This window comes from Mixophyes fleayi, chromosome 12 (assembly GCF_038048845.1).
Source record: "Mixophyes fleayi isolate aMixFle1 chromosome 12, aMixFle1.hap1, whole genome shotgun sequence".
NCBI classification, from domain to species: domain Eukaryota; kingdom Metazoa; phylum Chordata; class Amphibia; order Anura; family Limnodynastidae; genus Mixophyes; species Mixophyes fleayi.
The window spans coordinates 16400686-16419478 of NC_134413.1; the positions used below are offsets into that span (position 1 = coordinate 16400686).

Sequence of the window (18793 nt, forward strand, 5' to 3'; positions counted from 1 at the left end):
CCTCATAGTAACGGAAAAGCCAAGGGTTAATTTATAAGTGTGTTCTAGAAGATTTTAGTTCTGGTGCTCCAAAATACAGGAAAAGTAAGTCCAAAGCATTCTGGATAGTAGATCCCATGTGTGTACTGTATTTGCTCTTGCATAAACTAACCTCATTTGCACTAGGTGCTAATGCACATTTATGTTATTTCAACTTTTGAAACCTTGGGCAGGTTTAGCCTGAAACTAATTTATAGATACTGGAAACTGCTACATTTTATCATCTGTTGAAGCTTAAGCGGAAGTGAATTAACTGCTGAAATGGAAAGACGGGAGTTATGGACAACAGGCAGCAGGCGGTCTACAAGCAGAGATTTGCTTTGATAGTAAATTGTGAGTTTGTGAACCGAATATATATAATGTCTAGTTACAGGTGGCCAGCAATGCTAAGAGACACTGTGACGTCCTTTAACTGCCATGCGGACCCGACGGTTAATATAATGTGCTGATGATGGTTGTCAACCGATAGCTGGATTTTAAAGGTCTGGCTACGTATGAAATGTTTTTTTTCTGAGACTACATTGTTCCTATTTAGACTGCCTGCTTTTTGTAGATATTAGCAGCAGGGAAGTGGGGGGTATACAGTGGTATGCTGTACCACCACTTCTCCTACTGCCTTCATTATAAAATGATCACGTTCCATTCCTCATACTGTAACTTCCACCACTGGATCTTAGGAAATGGATTACCTGTGCGAGATCAGATCACATCTATTTGTAAATTATTATATGGAGCCTTAGTATATAAGCAATATTTATCTGCAATAGGGGTATTTGTTAGAATTATATGAAAAAATAAATATATATATTTTTTTTTTTTACTAATAATTTTTATGAGTGTTTTTCTACCATAATAGCTGCATTATTTATTTTTGCAGATCTGTGTTCTTTACGCTAAATAGAATTTGTATGCAATAAAGATGCAGACCCCTGATGTAGCTACCACGTGTAACCTATAATGGTTGCCAGGCTCCAGCATGGCTCCCCTATCCTCATCCAGGAAGTGAACAGACCCCTCCGCCCCCACCAGCAGGATAGGAACCGCCCCCAATAGACTAGGGCTACTTAAAGGAGTTTCCAACATGGACAAACCCCGTTTGTCCAACGTAGAGATCCTATTTACAGTCCACACTTTACCATATGCGATACCATACAGATGATCCCGGCCGTGATGTGGACTATAGCTGCTAAAAGCAAACCTATGATAGAGTTATACATGTTGAAAGTTCTTACCCACAAAAAGGTCTCAATTTCAAACCAAAACATAAGGACACTCAGAAGATTTACAGCGTTTGATCACAGTGCTTCAATCAATTGTGATATGGATAGAAGTCATTGAAGTGACAAAATTTGTTTAATAATTCCTTAGGCACTTAACCATTAAAAAGACAAAACACCTGTCCATATTATATGGAGCATCTTGGGATACGTAAAGGAGACCTGTCATCAGTTTCTCTAGCTTTATTATTTATTTATTTTAGTTTACTGCATTGTGCACTGTGTATTATTTTATCCAGCATTGTATGCTCACCCCCAGGCCAACTTCCTCTATGTCTCACAGCTCTCCTGCTGTGCAGGCTAGAGGAAGTACACCAGGTAAGCGCACAGTGTGCTAGATAAAATGCGCTTGGGAGAACCTTGACTAGTTTGGCTGGTTAAATAATGGACAAGGCACTACGTAGTAAAGTTTAAAAAAAATATAAAGTAATAATTTAGAGCAGACCTTCCACCAGTTACAATTTAAAAAGGTATCTAAGATATTTATCATTCCAACATCGACAGTTGTGTGACAGAAGGGGGTAAATGTGCCAATAGCAAATTGAAATGAACGTTCCTTTTTGGTGTTAAATTATTCCTTTTGAAACAATCTGATAGTTCTATATGAAAATTCTGCTTCTAGATCAAGAGGACGAATGTGATTTGAAAAACAAAAAAAAATAGATAGATATATGCAGGCATCTCTCCCCCCCTCTACAAAATTATATTATTCAGCAAACTTGAAAAATAAATAAGCAGAAAATGCAAAAAAAAAAAAAACAAAAACCAAAAAAACAACCAAACCAAACACCCCAAAAATGCATCTTTATAAATAAAATTTCCCAGACAGGTCCTGTGCTTCCCGCAGCAGTGTGAAGTGGTGTGGAACATGACATCAAGCAACTGGTATTGTGATTAACCTTCAGAGTCTGTTTTACCAGCAGCAGTACGTTACGCTTTCGTTGGATCTCTCGAGAACTAAGCCAATCCTGTTAGACGTGATTTTTCTAAAAGCCAGGATGGCTTCTGGGGTCAGGTGCAGGTTGTTCGAAATATCAAGAACGCGTAAGGAGTACAAGTTGGCTAAAACAACCAGTGCGTCTTCGGTCAACCTGGTATTACTAGAAGAGAAGAGAGATATTACATATAAACGTAGCTATCATTATTTACAGTGGAGGCAGAAATTTTGTGGGTAGAACAATATTCAGCCCATTCCTCTGCGGGAGACTTGTGACATCACTGATCCGTGACACACACAAATAACTCTTTGCATCACTAGGAACAGCGATGAGGCACCAAGTGTCTCACACCTCAGCGTTGATACTAGTTCCAAGCGAATTCATAATCTGAATTAAGGCAGAGATTAGGAAGTCACTTGGAACTAGTGGCAATTATTGTTTACAGACATAACATCCTCCCTCCTCCCCTTTTTGTGACTCTAGTACATGTAAAATATGTACATGTATGTTTTTTTATTATGATTATGTGCCCAATAAAAACTTCATTGCTGCTGTTTTGGTCTAAATGATGCCCCTGTTGGACAATCATGGAAGAAAGGATTGCAGAAACAAGGTATATTCTCCATGCAACCGAAATTCTGTCACACTATAGGTTTCATTTGAAAGCAAATGGTAATTGTAAAGAGCAGACAGACTACTATCGAATGCACAGAGAGTACATAGGCATTGACCAGTGTCTTAAAAAGGTAAACCATCGTAAAAATTACTGATGTGTGGGTCCCCCCCACCCCCATTGATAGATTTCTTACCTGGTCTTCCCCTAAACAAGCAGCAATTATCCATGGACTTAATTTTAGCGTAAACACCAGTGCTCATTAAAAAGCCAGTAATCAAAATTATCCATTTAACACTGTTTACAGATTAATCATGGAAGCGGTCATCCATTTTTGAACAACTCCATCTAGTTACAGATATCTCCTAGATAGCTATAATAAAACCACATACAACAACCATGCTAGCAGCAAATACAATAGAGTAAGGCTGGGTACACACTACAGAACATTTCTCCCGATATCGTTAAGGATTTTACCAACGACTGAAAGTCCGGATCAGCATGCAGATAAATACATTTTACAAAATTTACCTTTAGATCTGTGCTCTTCATTTGTCATAACCATCGGCTGAAAAGATCATGACTCTGTATAAACTCTATGTGGTCGTGAGTGCATACAGAATTGGAACAACATCGTTGAACAAGATTTTTAGTCCGTTTATAAAATCAAACAATACGATGTGCATAATGGTTCATCGTTGGAGCATACACACTAATGAGATTTCGGGGCAAACGGCCGTTTATCATGTGATTGTCCCGATAATTGGGTGAAATTCCTGTAAGTGTGTACCCAGCCCAAATATGGCTGCTGGTTCAGATTACTTGGAACTGCAGGTCGGTAGCGTATATAACAATTTGTTAGACTGGGAATCGTTCCAGGTCAGTCAAGCGACACAAATTGCACATACACAGTCCCATTTATTCAAGCAGCTATCAAGGAATCAGTCCAACGCATCCAAAACCTCTCATCTCTAGGCTGTCGGACACTTAGACCGTTAAGTAGGGCGCAATTGAGGTCCCGGTGGAAGATCCACTGAACTCTTCTGAAGTATGTGGAAGAGCACCAACCTAACTAGGGTGTTAGTCTAAATATGGACACCAAATTGTTTTTCAAGGTGGGTGCAAATTAAATACTCCCCTCCCCACCCCCACACTACCCCAAGAACGCTTAGATTACCTGAGGTAGAGGTTTTGCAGCTGTGGAAATAACCGAGGAAAACTTTTCACCAGATCGTCGTCATATCCATGGGTGAAACTCAAGTTCAGAGACTTCAGTTGGCTGGCGCTCCTGGAGATCCAGCTGAGAGTCTCGTTGGAAATTTTCGTGCCTACCATGCTCAAGTTTTCTAATTTAGAACATATCGGACTTATTAGTGGCACGAACGGCGCAGCCCCTGACAAACAAAACGGACGAGTCAGTTTGGAGAACACATAAATCCCATCTCTAGATGATGCCAAAACATTTACTTCAATGTAACCACCTCAAGATCTACAAGATGTGGATGGAACAAAAAAATGAGGGACTAAGAATCTATATTTCATCAATTCACCCCTGCCCAATTTTATCCATGGTATGCCGACATGCACCCAAATAAAATAAAAATATAAAAAAACAAAAACAAACTGTCCCGCACCTGAGAGCAAAGAGAGAGAGTTCTGCCAGTGGGACTAGCTTTCCCTTGCCAAGGCTTAACAGTCACTGAGGTTCCAGGTAAAATCTAGATCTCACCCCATGGAGGAGGTAACAGAAGTTTCCAACCCTGGAGGCACAGGGAGGACACGAGAAGACAAAGTGGGGTGAAAGGAAGAGAAGTGACAGGGAAATGAGGAAATTAACTCTTACGTTTTAGTTTCACGAAAAGCTGCGACTTGTCAAAACAACTGGGAAGTAGAGGAGGAGGAGGGGAGGACTTACATTCAATCTTAAGCTCCGTCAGGTGAGGCAGTTTCACCAGGAGGCTCTCGATAAATTCTTCATGCTGCAGATACTTATAATGCCGCAGACAAACGCTTTGCAGAGTGGACAGCTGATCGAAAGCGTTGTTGGACAGACTGGCGCAGCCAGAATTGATCAGTTCCAGTTTCTGGAGCTGTAACTTTGATACACATGGTAGATCTGGATTTAGAAAACAAAACAAAAAATTACTGCTGTAACCTGACACAGGCACTAAAATCTATATTCAATGTCACAATCCTGCAATTCCACCCCCTGCAGGAAACAACATAAAGAGGGGCTACTGCAACGGTGCATGGGCTGCATAACAGAATTTATCAGTGAAGTCTCGAGGAGCTAATTATGTAGCGCTTATAGGAGAGAAGGGACAGCGCGAATATGATTGATACAGCTGAAGGTTTCTAAGAAACTAATATGGTTCACAAAAGGCAGTATTTTTGCTGTCAAAGGCTATGTTTGTTTCCGCACTCCTCCTGTTTTGCAAGGTAGCAATGCTAACTCCTGTCCCATCATACCACCCTTATTGTAAGATACATAATTAAAAAGTCACTATGGCAGTGGATCCCAAACTTTTTCAGTTCAAGGCACGCTTTAGGTCTCAATTATTTTGAAGGCACCCATAAGCCAAAATAATTACCATGTAGCCCCCCGACTTGCTTACCATTGGGCCTGGCCAAGGCACCCTTGTGAGATTGCTGAGGCAGCCCAGGGAGCCTAAGCACACAGTTTGGGAACCACTGCACTATGGAATTATCTAACCATATAAAAAGAGACAGACCGAGTAGTTTTGTACAGGTCACAGAAGTCAGAGGTTACTTCTAGTGTATTTAAAAACAAAAACAAATTGCTTATTGCTTATAATACATTTGTTTACACATTAAATAAACTTAGGGCTATTAATACCAAATTTTAAGAGTTAAATAGGACTCGACAGGGACTACTAAATAAACTCTAAATAAATCTACTCACACATGTCTTTACCCTTGGGAACAGAACTGGCTATAGTGATAATCATGATCGTGGTTGTACACAGACCATTCTCATTGTGTGGAATTTGTATATTCTCCCCGTGTTTGCGTGGGTCTCCTCCAGGTGCTCCGGTTTCCTCTCACACTCCAAAACATACTAGTAGGTTAATTGGCTGCTATAAATTGCCCTTAGTCTCGCTCGGTCTATGTGTGTGTTAGGGGATTTATTTTGTAAGCTCCAATGCGGCAGGGACTGATGTGAATGCGTTCTCTGTACAGCGCTGCGGAATTAGTGGCGCTATATAAATAAATAGACGATGATTGGCACCTGGGTTTGCAGGTGACACAAGGATCGGAGAGACCCAGCTCAGTTCCCAGTGTTAATTACAAGCAGTGGCCACATTACAAATTGATTTGCCCCAAGTTGCACTAATAATATAGATCGGATAAATCCACTCACCTTCAGCCGTGCACACAAAGTTATCCGGCACATTGAAGCAAAGAGAGAGCTTCCACTTATTCATGTTTCCAATAGCAAGGGACAGCTCCCGAAGTTTTGGTAGCCTAAATAAGATATATTGCAGAGCCCTCTCGGGCACATTGCCTTCTTTTGAATGCAACGTCAAAGAGTACAAGTTCTGCAGCAAGACTATGTTTGTTAAAGGAAGGACCCCCGAGAAAGCTATTCTGCATAAAGATAAATGTGTTAGTTGTTGAAAGAGCACAATTTCCGAGAACATCTCTTCGTCCATCACATTGGAACAGTCTGTCAAATGCAACTGATGGAGACTTACGAGCGGTCTCAAACCCTGGAGGATCTCCCCCTTCAAACAGGAGTCCATTGTGACACTAGTCAGATCCGGCAAACAATTGGCCATCTTTTTGAACTGTTTCAAAGTCACCTTAGTCACTTCCACTGAGGAGATTTTCCGGCTCTGAAGTGTGTCCCAGAATCGAGCATTAAATCCCCCTATGCTTTTAAAAAGAATAGTACTGTTTTTCCATAAGGACGGATGGTCCACCAGGGTCCGTAAATAAGTGCACGTGGCCCGAACATTTGCTTTTTCCACTGGAGAAAGGTACATAAATATTTGTAGGAGAACTTCCTGTGGCAACTGCAGCCACTGAATGACCGGCATCTTTGCAACGTGGAATTTTCCAGCTTTAGATCTGCACATACAAAAAAAAAAATATTCAATGCACTTTCAAGTTATGCTATTCAAAATTAAAAGTCCACTTGTCCCCTATAGTCAAGGCAGCAATTTTGTTGTCTGCATTTATGAGAATGCAACCAACCCACTTACCAAGATAAACACATTGAGATGGATATTCATAGAAAGTGAGCACGAATATAAATACTGAATGATAACATTTTGTATAAACCGAAGAGACAAGCACTGCTAATATATGTGAAATAAACTTGTAAAAGTAGGAGTGAAATCAAGGAGCCAGCAGGACCTTTTAACGAACCAGAGAAAATGTCAATGTATACACATCAAACAGCTCACAAACGTTTAGCAACACAAGACATATTTTCTAGCTACATTAGCTACCTGGCTCCAGAAATGTATCAAAACCTGCTTTACAACGTCACCAACATCTTTCTCAATGTATCAAGAGAATAAATTCCAGAATCAACAGCAGTCCTATTTAAATATTTCCTAAGGTGCAAAAACTAGAATATATAGGAGTCCTAATGAATACATTTGTGACATGTTATTTAATAAGTTTGACAGAAGTTTATGTTGGCGTGTACAGACACACCACACCCTCCTTAATATATAGCTTACAATACACTGGAGAAACTAAACTAGTTAAAATATAAGTTTTAACATAGCTATGGGTCTATATTTGCATGCTACATACTCTAATTATATTCCCACTTTGCAATCATTATTTGACTTACTATATATTAGAAGTTTTAAAAACAAGTATCTTAGTTGTAGCAGCTCTACATAATTTATATTAATAATCAATGTAGTCCACATCCTTCATTAATATTCAGGAATCTTAATCCACTTATACTGCAGCTCTTGAAATGCAGAATTCACTAATTAGTAGCAGCAAAAATGCAAGATACAAATACGTGCAACCCTTAAACGCTCTTTTATTATGATAATAGTTGTTCCAACAATCAAAATAACATTTACTTGGGTGGAGAATCCCTTTAAAAGGAATTTTTAAAAAGGACCAATAAATGAAAACACAGGTTTCTGAATAGAAAAAACTACTACTAATGCTTACAAACTTATGCACCTATACAAGTAAAGGACAGAGGAGGTTATTAAAACTAAGATATTTGACATGTGATAATGTTGGCTATAGGGAAAGAGATTTTTATATGCACAGCAAACTTCCTGTCAGACCCCAGTCAGCCTGTCTGACACGACAGATAACACAGCACATGTGCTACATGGCAAGCAATTTCAAGTTTTGTGAACATAAAATTCCATTTACGTATATTTTCCATACTGCCACTTCTAAATTTAAACTTCAACTATAATTATATATATATATATATATATATATATATATATATATATACACACACACTTATTTTAGTGGTGCTTACATTTATACTTAAGGTTAGGCATTTTACATTAAAAGGATTTGTAATCTAGTTACAAGTCAAACCTGTTGCACTCTGTTCTGGCTGCTTACATGCAAGTAAAAACACTCGTCCAATTGAGTTGTATGATTTATTTTGAACGTGTTCCATCATGTTTTGCATTACAGTCAATTAAAGTAAAACACAGTTAGATACTAACACTACTACATGGAAAAAGCATGTTTTCAATAAGTTAGACTATGTTTATTTATAGCACTTGATACATTACTGAGTAAAAAACAAACAAACAAACAAACAAACATGTTACTAGTTTGGTTGGTGGATGTTAAAACACGCACAAAACTACCTTTGAGATCAGGAAACAGACCAGAAAAAAAAAACAGCCACCTTTAGAATTCTGTAACATTAACATATTGTTACAATATTAATCTAGTAAGACTTAAACCCTGTAAGATTACATGTAAAGAGATACTACCACAGACACCAGAGGACAAAATGACACACTGACTATACTTTTGCTGTAAGTCACTAATGAGCTAGGGACAATTATTATATTTGCAGAGTTGTAGATTCCCAGACACAAGTCTGAATTGAAATTGCAAATAGTGACAAAAATAAATGTTAGAGGGAGTCCAGCTTGTGAGCAAGGCTACCAGTTTAGCCCCGTAAAACCCTGGCACACATGACCTACACATTACATTATTGGACTGTAATTAGTGTATGTGCATACTATAGTAAAAACTTCAGGCATGCAGGTGAATGAACTGCAATAAAACCCCATATGCAGCATGGATCAACACAGTTTTGTCATAACCATCCACATGAGGGCCTACAATGCAGAATCAACATTCACTTTATAGACTAACCCTTTATAAGAATGTGATGCTTTGCAAAATATATTAAAAAAATTATTAAACTTTAATAAGAACTGAGAAATATAACTATACCTGAATAAAGCAGCAGCTCTTTTGTGTCAGTGGCGTGTTCCCCCCATCCTGTATTAACAGACACAATCCAGGAGTGACACAACAAGCATGACAGTAGCACAGTCAGGCAGCAAGATGTAATATTTCTAGAAAAGCATAGCACTTAATGTAACAAATAACATATAAAAATTCAATACATGCTGTATTTTACTGCAAATGTTAACTTTATAGTAAACTTTGTGCTGCATTCATCCCCACCTGTGTGTAAGAGCAGTCTGCAGCATCAACCTGTGTTACAAACCCAGTCACAATAACAAATGATTTATGCTACATCCAGATTTCCAGGGACATTTATAACTGGAGTACAGATAGTGACAGACGTTTCCCCGGAAGACAGGAGCCCGGCATAAGTGTCCTTCCCTTCTTTTGAAGCGGGGATTTTCCCTTTTTGCTTCCTCACACAGAGATCTAGACAAGGCAGCGTCCATCTTTGTTCAGGGCAAGGACATGGTAAATCCCAAATAAGGCAAGGGATGGCCGCCTTCCAAAGAATAGAGTACCCGTACGTTAAAAATCTGCTCCTGGCTGCTTTCTTTCTACTTACTCGTGGGCGTAGGTGGCGGTTAAAGCCGGTTACTGACTGACTTTTACCCTCTTCTAAAATGGCCGCCGCGACTTCTGCGGCGCCGCTGGTCGGAGTGACGTGTTTCCGGGGAGTGTGTCTTTTGCAGTCTGACTGGGATGTGGCGCAAATGCAGCGGCCAATCTGCGAGCAGAATAATACAGCTCGTACAGAGTGATAACGGCTGTTTGAAAAGAGCTGGCGGGAGCGGTGAGTGAGCCTGTGACCGTGGGGGAGGGCTGAGTCTCCGGGTGTCTGTATTTAAATGCAGTGTGCATCTTATAAGTGTGTCCTGACTGACCTGAGCTGCTGCAGAACCTCTTGCTTGGTGCACTGGCAGGACTGAGCTAAGCCTGATCGACCATGTTATACAGGAAACACAATGTGCAACCCGTGCTTTATATATATATATATATATATATATATATATATATATATATATATATATATTGCAACAGAAAAAACAAGTAGGGCGCCCCAATGTGTATTATTAAATATGATGTTTGGGAAGATGTAATAACTGCATACCGTAAAGATGTATTCAGGAAGTAAATGGTCATATGGAGGTTCCTCTTAAATTCAAGTTCCTGGGCATATTAATTCTCCAGGAGCAGACTCTCTTTCCATCCCTCGTCGAAAGTCCATGGTCCTCTGACTATTTGGTATGCAGTTTTTATATACTTAGGGATGCACTTTGCACCTGTGTGCTACATTATTCACCTTTGGGTTCACTACCTGATCTAGCACTCTGTCTCCTGGTGGAGGACTATTTCCAGATTTGGTGCAGTTTAATATATAACAATACTGCACTATGTTATTTTCTGTTATGTTTTTTCTGCATTGTTGCTACATCTGATGGAGTTTGAGAGGGGATTACCTCTGAAGAGGAACCTCCATATGACCATTTACTTCCTGAATACATCTTTACGGTACGCAGTTATTACATCTTCCCAAACATCATATTTGATAATACACATTGGGGCGCCCTACTTGTTTTTTCTGTTGCAGTATTATCGTTATCCGGACTAACCATCTGGCTACAAGTACTCTGAGGCTGCCACTCTCAACCGAGCTAAGTGTTGTTTTGGGACTGATCCCTTAAAACTGGACTTTATATATTATCTATACCAGTTGTCTATTCAGATTATATTTACGCTGTGGTAATTAGCGCCATTATATATATCTATTTTTGTTATATATATATATATATATATATATATATATATATATAGCACGGGTTGCACATCGTGTTTCCTGTATATCATGGTCTATATATATATATATATATATATATATGTGTAATAAAGCAAAGCACGGGTTGCACATTCTGTTTCCTATATTATATGTATATGTGTGTGTATATATATATATATATATATATATATATATATATATATATATATATATATATATATATATCTCTATATCTCTATCCACTACGAATTGGTTAATCAGAGACCACAGATGTAAATATGCAGTAGAAAAGCCTGATGATCAGTGACATATAAATGCATTCAGTTCCAACCCTGGTAGATGCTTTTCTTTGAAAATTGAATTTATACAATGCACCAGTTATAGGAATATGCAATGGCTAATTGTAAAAGAATACCTTGGCTTCAGAACAGGCACTGGTGGAACTAAATGTTCCAGCATGCCCTGCCTCTAAGATGGTAATAAGCGTAGGTCCGCAAAATAAAATGCTGGGTTACAATTAGAATTCTATAAGACTGACTGTTTTACTTCTGTGGAACTGACTGAATAAATCACTGTTTACATGTTAGGAGACTCTCTCGGGGATGCATGTTTCATGTGGTACCTTGATTGTTACTGTACAAATACAATAACATCTGCTGGGAGGCTCTTCCATAGACCGGTCGCTATTTCTAAAACAAAATGTCTGCTTTTTATAGCGGATCATCTTATAAATGTTACCTTTTTAATGTATTGTTTTGGCTCCCTGCTAAATTTCTTTGAAATGCATGTTCAACAGAGTTCTGGGCAACTAAACGTAATCTTAGCCCAAATTAATACCTGTATCCTACTGGGAAAAATCTCCTTACCTTAACGTAAACTCTGACCCTAAGCACATGTCTTAAGCATATAAAAATTATAAAGATAAGTATAAATCTTGCACTTTCTGTGTGGACTAAGCGCTTTACAGAGCCACGTACTCTTACACTTTTTGCCTTATGGTTTATTTCTGTGTGACACAGCAGGCTAGTGCTTTTCATTTATCTTTAGGACTGGATTTTCCAAATGCATGAGACTAATCCTTGTATTCTGGTTAATTATATGTCAGATCTCTTGTAATGACTTTGAAATATGGATCTCGGGGTACCCCTCACAGTTCATGTTTGATTTGGTCATTAGCTGTCGTACTTTATTCCAATAGAGAAAATGTTTTGAAAGAAGACCTGTTAAGAGAGTGGTCAGGGAACAGGGCTAAATTACCCCAAATGGGGTAAAAATGAATTTCCTGGGGGTAATGCTACCGATTCACATGCTGTCGGTTGGATTGTAGACCCCTTTAAATGTGAAATTGCTGTTGTACCAGAAGAGCCTCAAGGGTTGGCAGAGGCACTTCTGGAGCTTTGATGCAATAATGAAGCACGTATTGCATTTGAAAACAAAACAGATCTGTCATATTTTTGGATGCCAACAGCTGAAAAGGCATCAAAATTGCACATAATGAGGCAGTCAAAAAGTTGCTGCCTTTTGCAACAACTTACCTTTGCGAACAAGGATTTTCCACTCTAACGAACATAAAAACAAAGCAGAGAAATCGATTGGATGCTGAAGATTGTATCCAAATTGCTCTGACCTCAAAATGCCCCAATATTGATGCGCTCGTATCAAAAATGAAGCAACATTATTTCTTCAAAACCTGCAGTTTTGAAGTTGAAGCTTTCAAAGAAATTTTGAATAGATTCAAAAAAATTTTGAATTCCAATAATTAATAATATATGATTTCCTTCCTTTCAATTGAAGGGGGTAACATCGGCGTAGTTAAATATATTTGGGGGTAAAAAAGTTCCCTGACCCCTGTGTTACGAGGACTGGAGCTACAAACATTTGAATTAGAGGATGTATATAAAGCTGTGTATTTGTTATTCATTTATCACTTTTCTGTTTTTTGTCTAGATTGCGGTGAAGCGAAGATGACCCTGCAGTAAATACATTTAAGCATCAACATGATATTTTCCAGTGTTTCACACCAAAAAAAAGCAGAGCCAACAGGGCAGAACGTAGGATGTGGTTTTATGAGGGCAAACGCCCAAAAAGACTTTGTACCAGCTTCTCCTGGCAAAAAGATGCGATTGCTTTCCATCTGTTTGGACGACATGGCACCGAATAGGTTGACTCCAATTAAAAAATTAAAGAAACTGGCTTTGCAACAAGCGACCGATACAAGAGCTCTTAAAAGTACACCCCAGTCCACCTTGATTCGAGAACGCGTTGCCTCCCAGGACTTTACAAATCTCAGGGTCATCAGGCCAAATGTTGGGCGGCAATTACGAAGCCAGGTGTTGAAAACTACTAATCCGGCAACTACCTGTCTAAACAATGGCCGTTTCTTCCATGACGCAAAATGTAGCTGTGGATCTCCCGCTGATCTGCTTAAGAAGATGAAAGAGTTAATCGCTGTGAGTAAGCGATGCAAACGTGAAACTGACGACATCACAGATATTGTTAATGGTCCAGAGGATACGACGTCAGAAACAGAAAGTCTGAGTGCACAATCTAGCTCTGATGACAGCCATACAGGTGAGAAAATGTTGTGTTTTCCCGTGAAATACTTTGTGATAGTATCGAGGCCTTTAGTAGCTACATTTTGCAAAAAGTCTGTTTGACCAACATTATCAAAGTTTTAGCAAATGGTATGTACAGTATGTTAATAGCTGTACACTGCAATGACCCTTTTGAATCAGTGAACTATTATTATATGATTTTTCAAAACTGTATGACAGGTACACTTTAAAGAGCGTGTAAAACCACTTTATTATGTTTAATTGTATACTTGACTAATTACAGCACCGGCAGCATGGTGGCTAAGTGGTTAGCACTTCTGCCTCACAGCGCTGTGGTCATGAGTTTAATTCCCGACCATGGCCTTATCTGTTTGTATGTTTTCCCCGTGTTTGCGACCATGGCCTTATCTGTTTGTATGTTCTCCCCGTGTTTGCGTGGGTTTCCTCCGGGTGCTCTGGTTTCCTCCCACACTCCAAAAACATACTAGTAGGTTAATTGGCTGCTTACAAATTTGACCCTAGTTTCTCTCTCTGTGTCTGTGTGTATGTTAGGGAATTTTAGACTGTAAGCTCTAATGGGGCAGGGACTGATGTGAATGAGTTCTCTGTGCAGCGCTGCGGAATCAGTGGCGCTATATAAATAAATGGTGATGATGATGAATTACATCTTTAATTCTTTAAAAAAAAATAACAAAAACAAAAACCAGTAGGTGGCGCCACAGATTATAGGAAAATAGGATATATATAATCTGTGGTGCCGCACTTAATTTGTATTGTATGTTTTCTTGGCATTTGCAGATATATTCCTATAACGTGGCAGCCTGATTATAGCTTTAACTGTTGAGTGTTCTCTTAGCGTCTTTTAGGTTTGTCTTGGACATTTTTGTTTTGTTCCTTTGCACCAGGTAATCATGTTGGGAGGAAGTTGCTTCTCTGTCTGATCAGATGAAGGCTTGCTGTGCAGGAATGTACTATGTGGGTTGGTTTATTCATACACAAGGGCAGGACCAGTGATGTTACAGCAGATTAGTTTAAGTTTTGATCTTTTTTGACCTATGTCAATATTCCATTAGGAAACCATCCTAAAGATGTGAAATGAGGTTTCGGCTGTCTGTTGCGATACAAGGAATATATTTGATGCCTCAAAATACCATCTGCACAGTCCTCAAATTTTAAACTTGCTCAGAGGGGAACTCGTCACAGATTAGTAGCTCTCTGAACCTAGTGAGGATAGCAGTGGCATATTGGTACTTGGAGGGCGACTGATATATGGGCACTTCTGCACTGGGTACATTTGGAGGAGCTGTGAGTGACTTATACCATGCGACGGGGTTATTGATGAAGGGAGTTAATTATCGGATGGCAGGTTAACAATGATGTAGAATGGAAAAGTTAATTATGATGGAGCATAGATAATGTACTTGATTGGGGGGATAGGAGTGAGGGGAAGAAGTAGATTGAGGGGACTACAGAAGGGGATAGAGAGTGGTTGTGATGTAGATTGAAGGGGGTTAATGTATATTAGCGGGATGAGATGTGTATAAAGAGGTTGGGGCCTATGTATATGGTGCAGTATTAGTGGATAACATATAAAACTTGTTTCAAATTTGCCTGGTTATTAATTTTTTTTTTTCCAGTTTCGCTCCTAGATTTAAAAATATTTATGTATAAAGCTTTAATTTTCAACAGAACTGCAGAAGAATGTTGGGGTAACTGTCTTCAGCATTTCACATTTGAACGTTTGTTTTTTTGTTTAGTGGATCCATGACCAATATCACCTGGATAAAGAGAGGGAAGCTATAAACTGCATGTCAAACCTTCTAACTTAGAGAGTAACATTTGAGTCGGTCACTGACATGTACTCTGTTACAGAGCAAAGGTAGTTGTTACTAAGGGATGATATAGCGAATATGCTCTTTACAGTACATAGGAGTCTCACACGTTTGATTACTGCTCGTGAGTGTTTAACAGACATATCCATAATTTAAGAGCTTGGGCCAAAAGATAGCTACCAGCAAATTTGTGACCATAAATGTTTAAGCTGCGAACATTTTTTCTTTTCTGAGGGACAATGCACAACAGTAATTTAGATACCGAATAATGACCTCCAAATTACCCATAGATCAGCATATTATACCAGCCGGTGCTACCCTTGCACCCGCACTAATCCCCGTACCCCTCTTGTCCTGTGGCGCCTCCCTTCTCTCTAGTGCAGAGGAGTCTTCGGAATTAAGTCCCAGGGATGAGAGGCATCCGGCTCTAACCTCTGTATTAACACATCATATAGTAATGCTGTTTGTGTGGGAGCTCTAATCCCAGGAATCATTTGCAATCAATTCCAGCAAATGTATTTTGAGCGGTCTCTAAAAGGAAGCTGCTTCCACAATTAGTGCAGTTTTTGTTTAGTTTGTGTTTAATGTGTGGTTGTCAGATTGCTTTAATGTCTGATATTTATGCCATACATCTAGCCTGGTACATGTGAATGTCGTAGAAGTATATAAAAGCCTTGTAAATCCTTGTACTGTGCTGAGGAACGTTTGGAAGGGAGTAAGAGGGAGACTTTAGGACATAATGTTCTTGAACTGTGCTGTTAATAGACTGTATTACGTTCACTTCAAAGTAGCAGGTATGTTTACCGATCATTGTAAGCTCCGTTTATTGTTTAGGTGGGTGGGGAAAATAATATAGAATTCAAGAGCTAGTCGGTTATATCTATCAGCCAGGAACTTGTAGGGAGCCAGAGAAAATATGTGCAATCCCATAAACATTCAGATATTAAACTTGATACTATTAAAAACGGAGTCTGCAAATCATGAATGTCATGGTTCAAAAGATATTGAAGAATATGGGCAATTTAAAAAAAAAAATAAAAAAAAATATCGACCCTCGGTCTGCAAAACATTTTTAACTCCTCATCTATGGATTGTCTAACACCAGAGACCTGCTAGGGGACATCTATTATTGGACTGTGGATTGAGTTAAAAAAAAATATTTCTTATTTGCAGCATGTGTGTTTTTTGTTTTTTATATTGTGCAACATTTTTCTCCCATCTACTAGCAACTTGTTTACTTTTGGTATTACAGTTCTTAGTGAACCAAAATTGCAATTGATTTGTTTCTCTGTAATTGAAAGTAAGAACTTTGTTTCATACAGAGGTGCACGTGACACCACAAACGTTCTGCATCATTTTGACAGGATCCTGACAGAGCTACAGCTCTGTTCTGCTGGGGTACAATGCACCTGTCACTACCCGTCATAGCTGCAACAATGTGGGCTCATTCTTCCATATTTGGTGGACTTACCCTGTTGTTTCCCGGTCCGGTCAAAAGCCATGAACCTAATTAGCTACGTTTATCCTTAACCACAATCTACAACTATCTGCTCCCTATTGTCTGCTAAGATTCTGTATCCAGTATAGCAAATAGTTAGTGGAGCGATTCCTCCACAACCTGAGGGATTGTCCCACTGGTGTTTATGGTCATCAGTAGCAGTATCTTACCAAAAAGGTCTTCTGTCTGCAAAGCAAATGTCCCAGGTTAACCTACCAGGAGCTTATTGATTTAGTCTAGTTTTAATACCTATTGGCTGCTGTGTTTTTTGATTAGCATGCAATAGGCTGCTTTATTCTTTCTGATCAGTTCTGTGTTTTGATTAATTGCTATTGCTAAGTGCTTGGTTGGTCTCTGGTTGTTTTGTGCTGTAAATATAGCACTTTAGCAAATGCAGTTTTTAACAAAAAAAACGTTTTCAGAGGTAAATTACCCACTTGTGCTGCAGGATAAGAGAGTTGCTGGGGACCTGAGAGGTGACTTTCTCCAGCCTTGTCTTAGTGTGTTGCTGGTTGACGTCACTGAGGACTGTTTTAATTGTTTTGTAACAGTGATTATTTTGTCCCAGAAGCACAACTGCACCAGTGGTTATATGTTCTCATTTTAAATATGATTAGTTTTTGCTTCCCCTCTGTTTCTTTTTCTTGAATATGAAATAAATATATAATTTATATTCCATTTATGTGTATAGTCTTGTTGGTAGGCTATTGTTTATTTATGGTCTCCCATTTTTCAGCTGATTTTCCATAGCTTGCTTTTGCTTGGTCTACTGTATCCTGCCTGTAAACAGGAAGAATTATATGGTGGCCTAGTTTTTCATGGGGGGAGCCCAGTTTGCACGACCTATTAATTTTGGAGTACAAATCATGTTTGTGGAGTCCATTTTGGAACTCCCACCATTACAAAGATGTAGGAACTTGCACTTTAAAAGCCAGCAGTACAGCTAGAGGTGTATACGGACACACTTATTCTTTCATTTTTTAAATGTAGCTCCTTCCAGAAACCCTCCACAGGGTGTATTACAAAATCATATCTGTCTAAGTTGACACAGGTGGGGAAACAAACAACTTTGGTCAACAAAAAATATGAACCCTAATCATCCTTACGATGCTGTCTTCCGTTGTCAATGGCCAGTTTCAGGATGATTTCTGAGAGACCTCCCAAGTAGATCAGTGGGTTTTAAAATCTATTCCAGGGGCTACCTACTTGAGTTTGAGGACCCATCTTTTTTTTTTTTTTTTTTTATTTCTCTGATCTATCCAAACCACACATTCTTGTAGTCCCCTCTGGACTGCCAAGTAATTAGCCCAATACTGCCTCAGCATTGGTGTTTTGGGTTTTTACTCAAACTTTATTTCTTGTGCCGAAGGGCAGATCTCAACACCCTCAATGGTTTTTCTCTGGCAGAAAAATTTAAAATTGAGTCCCTTTTAGTAGGTAGTCCAATCAATGCAACTGGGAACTTCAAGTCATTCATAGATATTTAGGATGCCTATCTCTACATATGCATTGGGAAAGACATCAGAGGTTCATTTGGTAAGCTATTTTCATAAACTACTTTAGATATTGATCGCTTCGATTTGGCCTGAAGTCCAGGCAAGGGTGTTAAACAAGGTGATGACAGCCTTTACCGTCCTCCTTCATGGGCAAAGGAATGCGATTGTTACCTATCTGGATGATCTTATGACCACAGCTTCCATTTTCAAGATCACAGAAACCCATGTACAAATTATATTTCTGGAACTCAGGTGTTATTGGTGGATATTTAACAACTGACGTTAATTTCTCCCCCAGAAGATGATCTGGGT

The 18793-nt window shown here is 39.0% G+C and overlaps 2 protein-coding genes across 6 annotated transcripts in view; one reads left to right on the top strand and one right to left on the bottom strand.

Annotated features, from left to right (window-relative positions):
• Positions 1 to 1373: 1373 nt before the first annotated feature.
• Positions 1374 to 9892, bottom strand: LOC142108476 (uncharacterized). Of its 3 annotated transcripts, none has more exons than XM_075192166.1 (6): positions 9543 to 9891; positions 9306 to 9353; positions 6250 to 6959; positions 4783 to 4983; positions 4045 to 4261; positions 1374 to 2416 (listed from the first exon to the last, which is right to left on the bottom strand). In XM_075192166.1, exons 3-6 carry the CDS (start codon positions 6926 to 6928, stop codon positions 2230 to 2232), a joined length of 1284 nt encoding a protein of 427 aa, XP_075048267.1. In that variant the 5' UTR covers positions 6929 to 6959; positions 9306 to 9353; positions 9543 to 9891; the 3' UTR covers positions 1374 to 2229. The 3 variants fall into 3 exon arrangements, with proteins under 3 accessions (XP_075048267.1, XP_075048266.1, XP_075048264.1); XM_075192165.1 differs by having other exon boundaries at positions 9306 to 9430; XM_075192163.1 differs by lacking the exon at positions 9306 to 9353 and having other exon boundaries at positions 9543 to 9892.
• A 128-nt stretch (positions 9893 to 10020) lies between these two features.
• MIS18BP1 (MIS18 binding protein 1) overlaps positions 10021 to 18793 on the top strand; it is a 36871-nt gene continuing 28098 nt past the window's right edge. For all 3 annotated transcript variants that reach the window (XM_075192158.1, XM_075192160.1, XM_075192159.1), the window contains exons 1-2: positions 10021 to 10116; positions 13048 to 13671. In XM_075192158.1, coding sequence (XP_075048259.1) covers positions 13098 to 13671 — 574 coding nt within the window. In that variant the 5' untranslated portion in view covers positions 10021 to 10116; positions 13048 to 13097. The remainder of the gene's footprint in view (positions 10117 to 13047; positions 13672 to 18793) is intronic.

Excerpts from the sequence above, each read along its gene's own strand:
- LOC142108476 (XM_075192163.1), bottom strand. The coding sequence starts at position 9,568 with ATGCTGCAGACTGCTCTTACACACAG. Across the intron at positions 4,262-4,782 it reads GACGGAGCTTAAGATTGAAT|GGGCTGCGCCGTTCGTGCCA; the intron begins GTAAGTCCTCCC and ends TTTGTTTGTCAG. Across the intron at positions 2,417-4,044 it reads CTGCAAAACCTCTACCTCAG|TAATACCAGGTTGACCGAAG; the intron begins GTAATCTAAGCG and ends CTTCTCTTCTAG.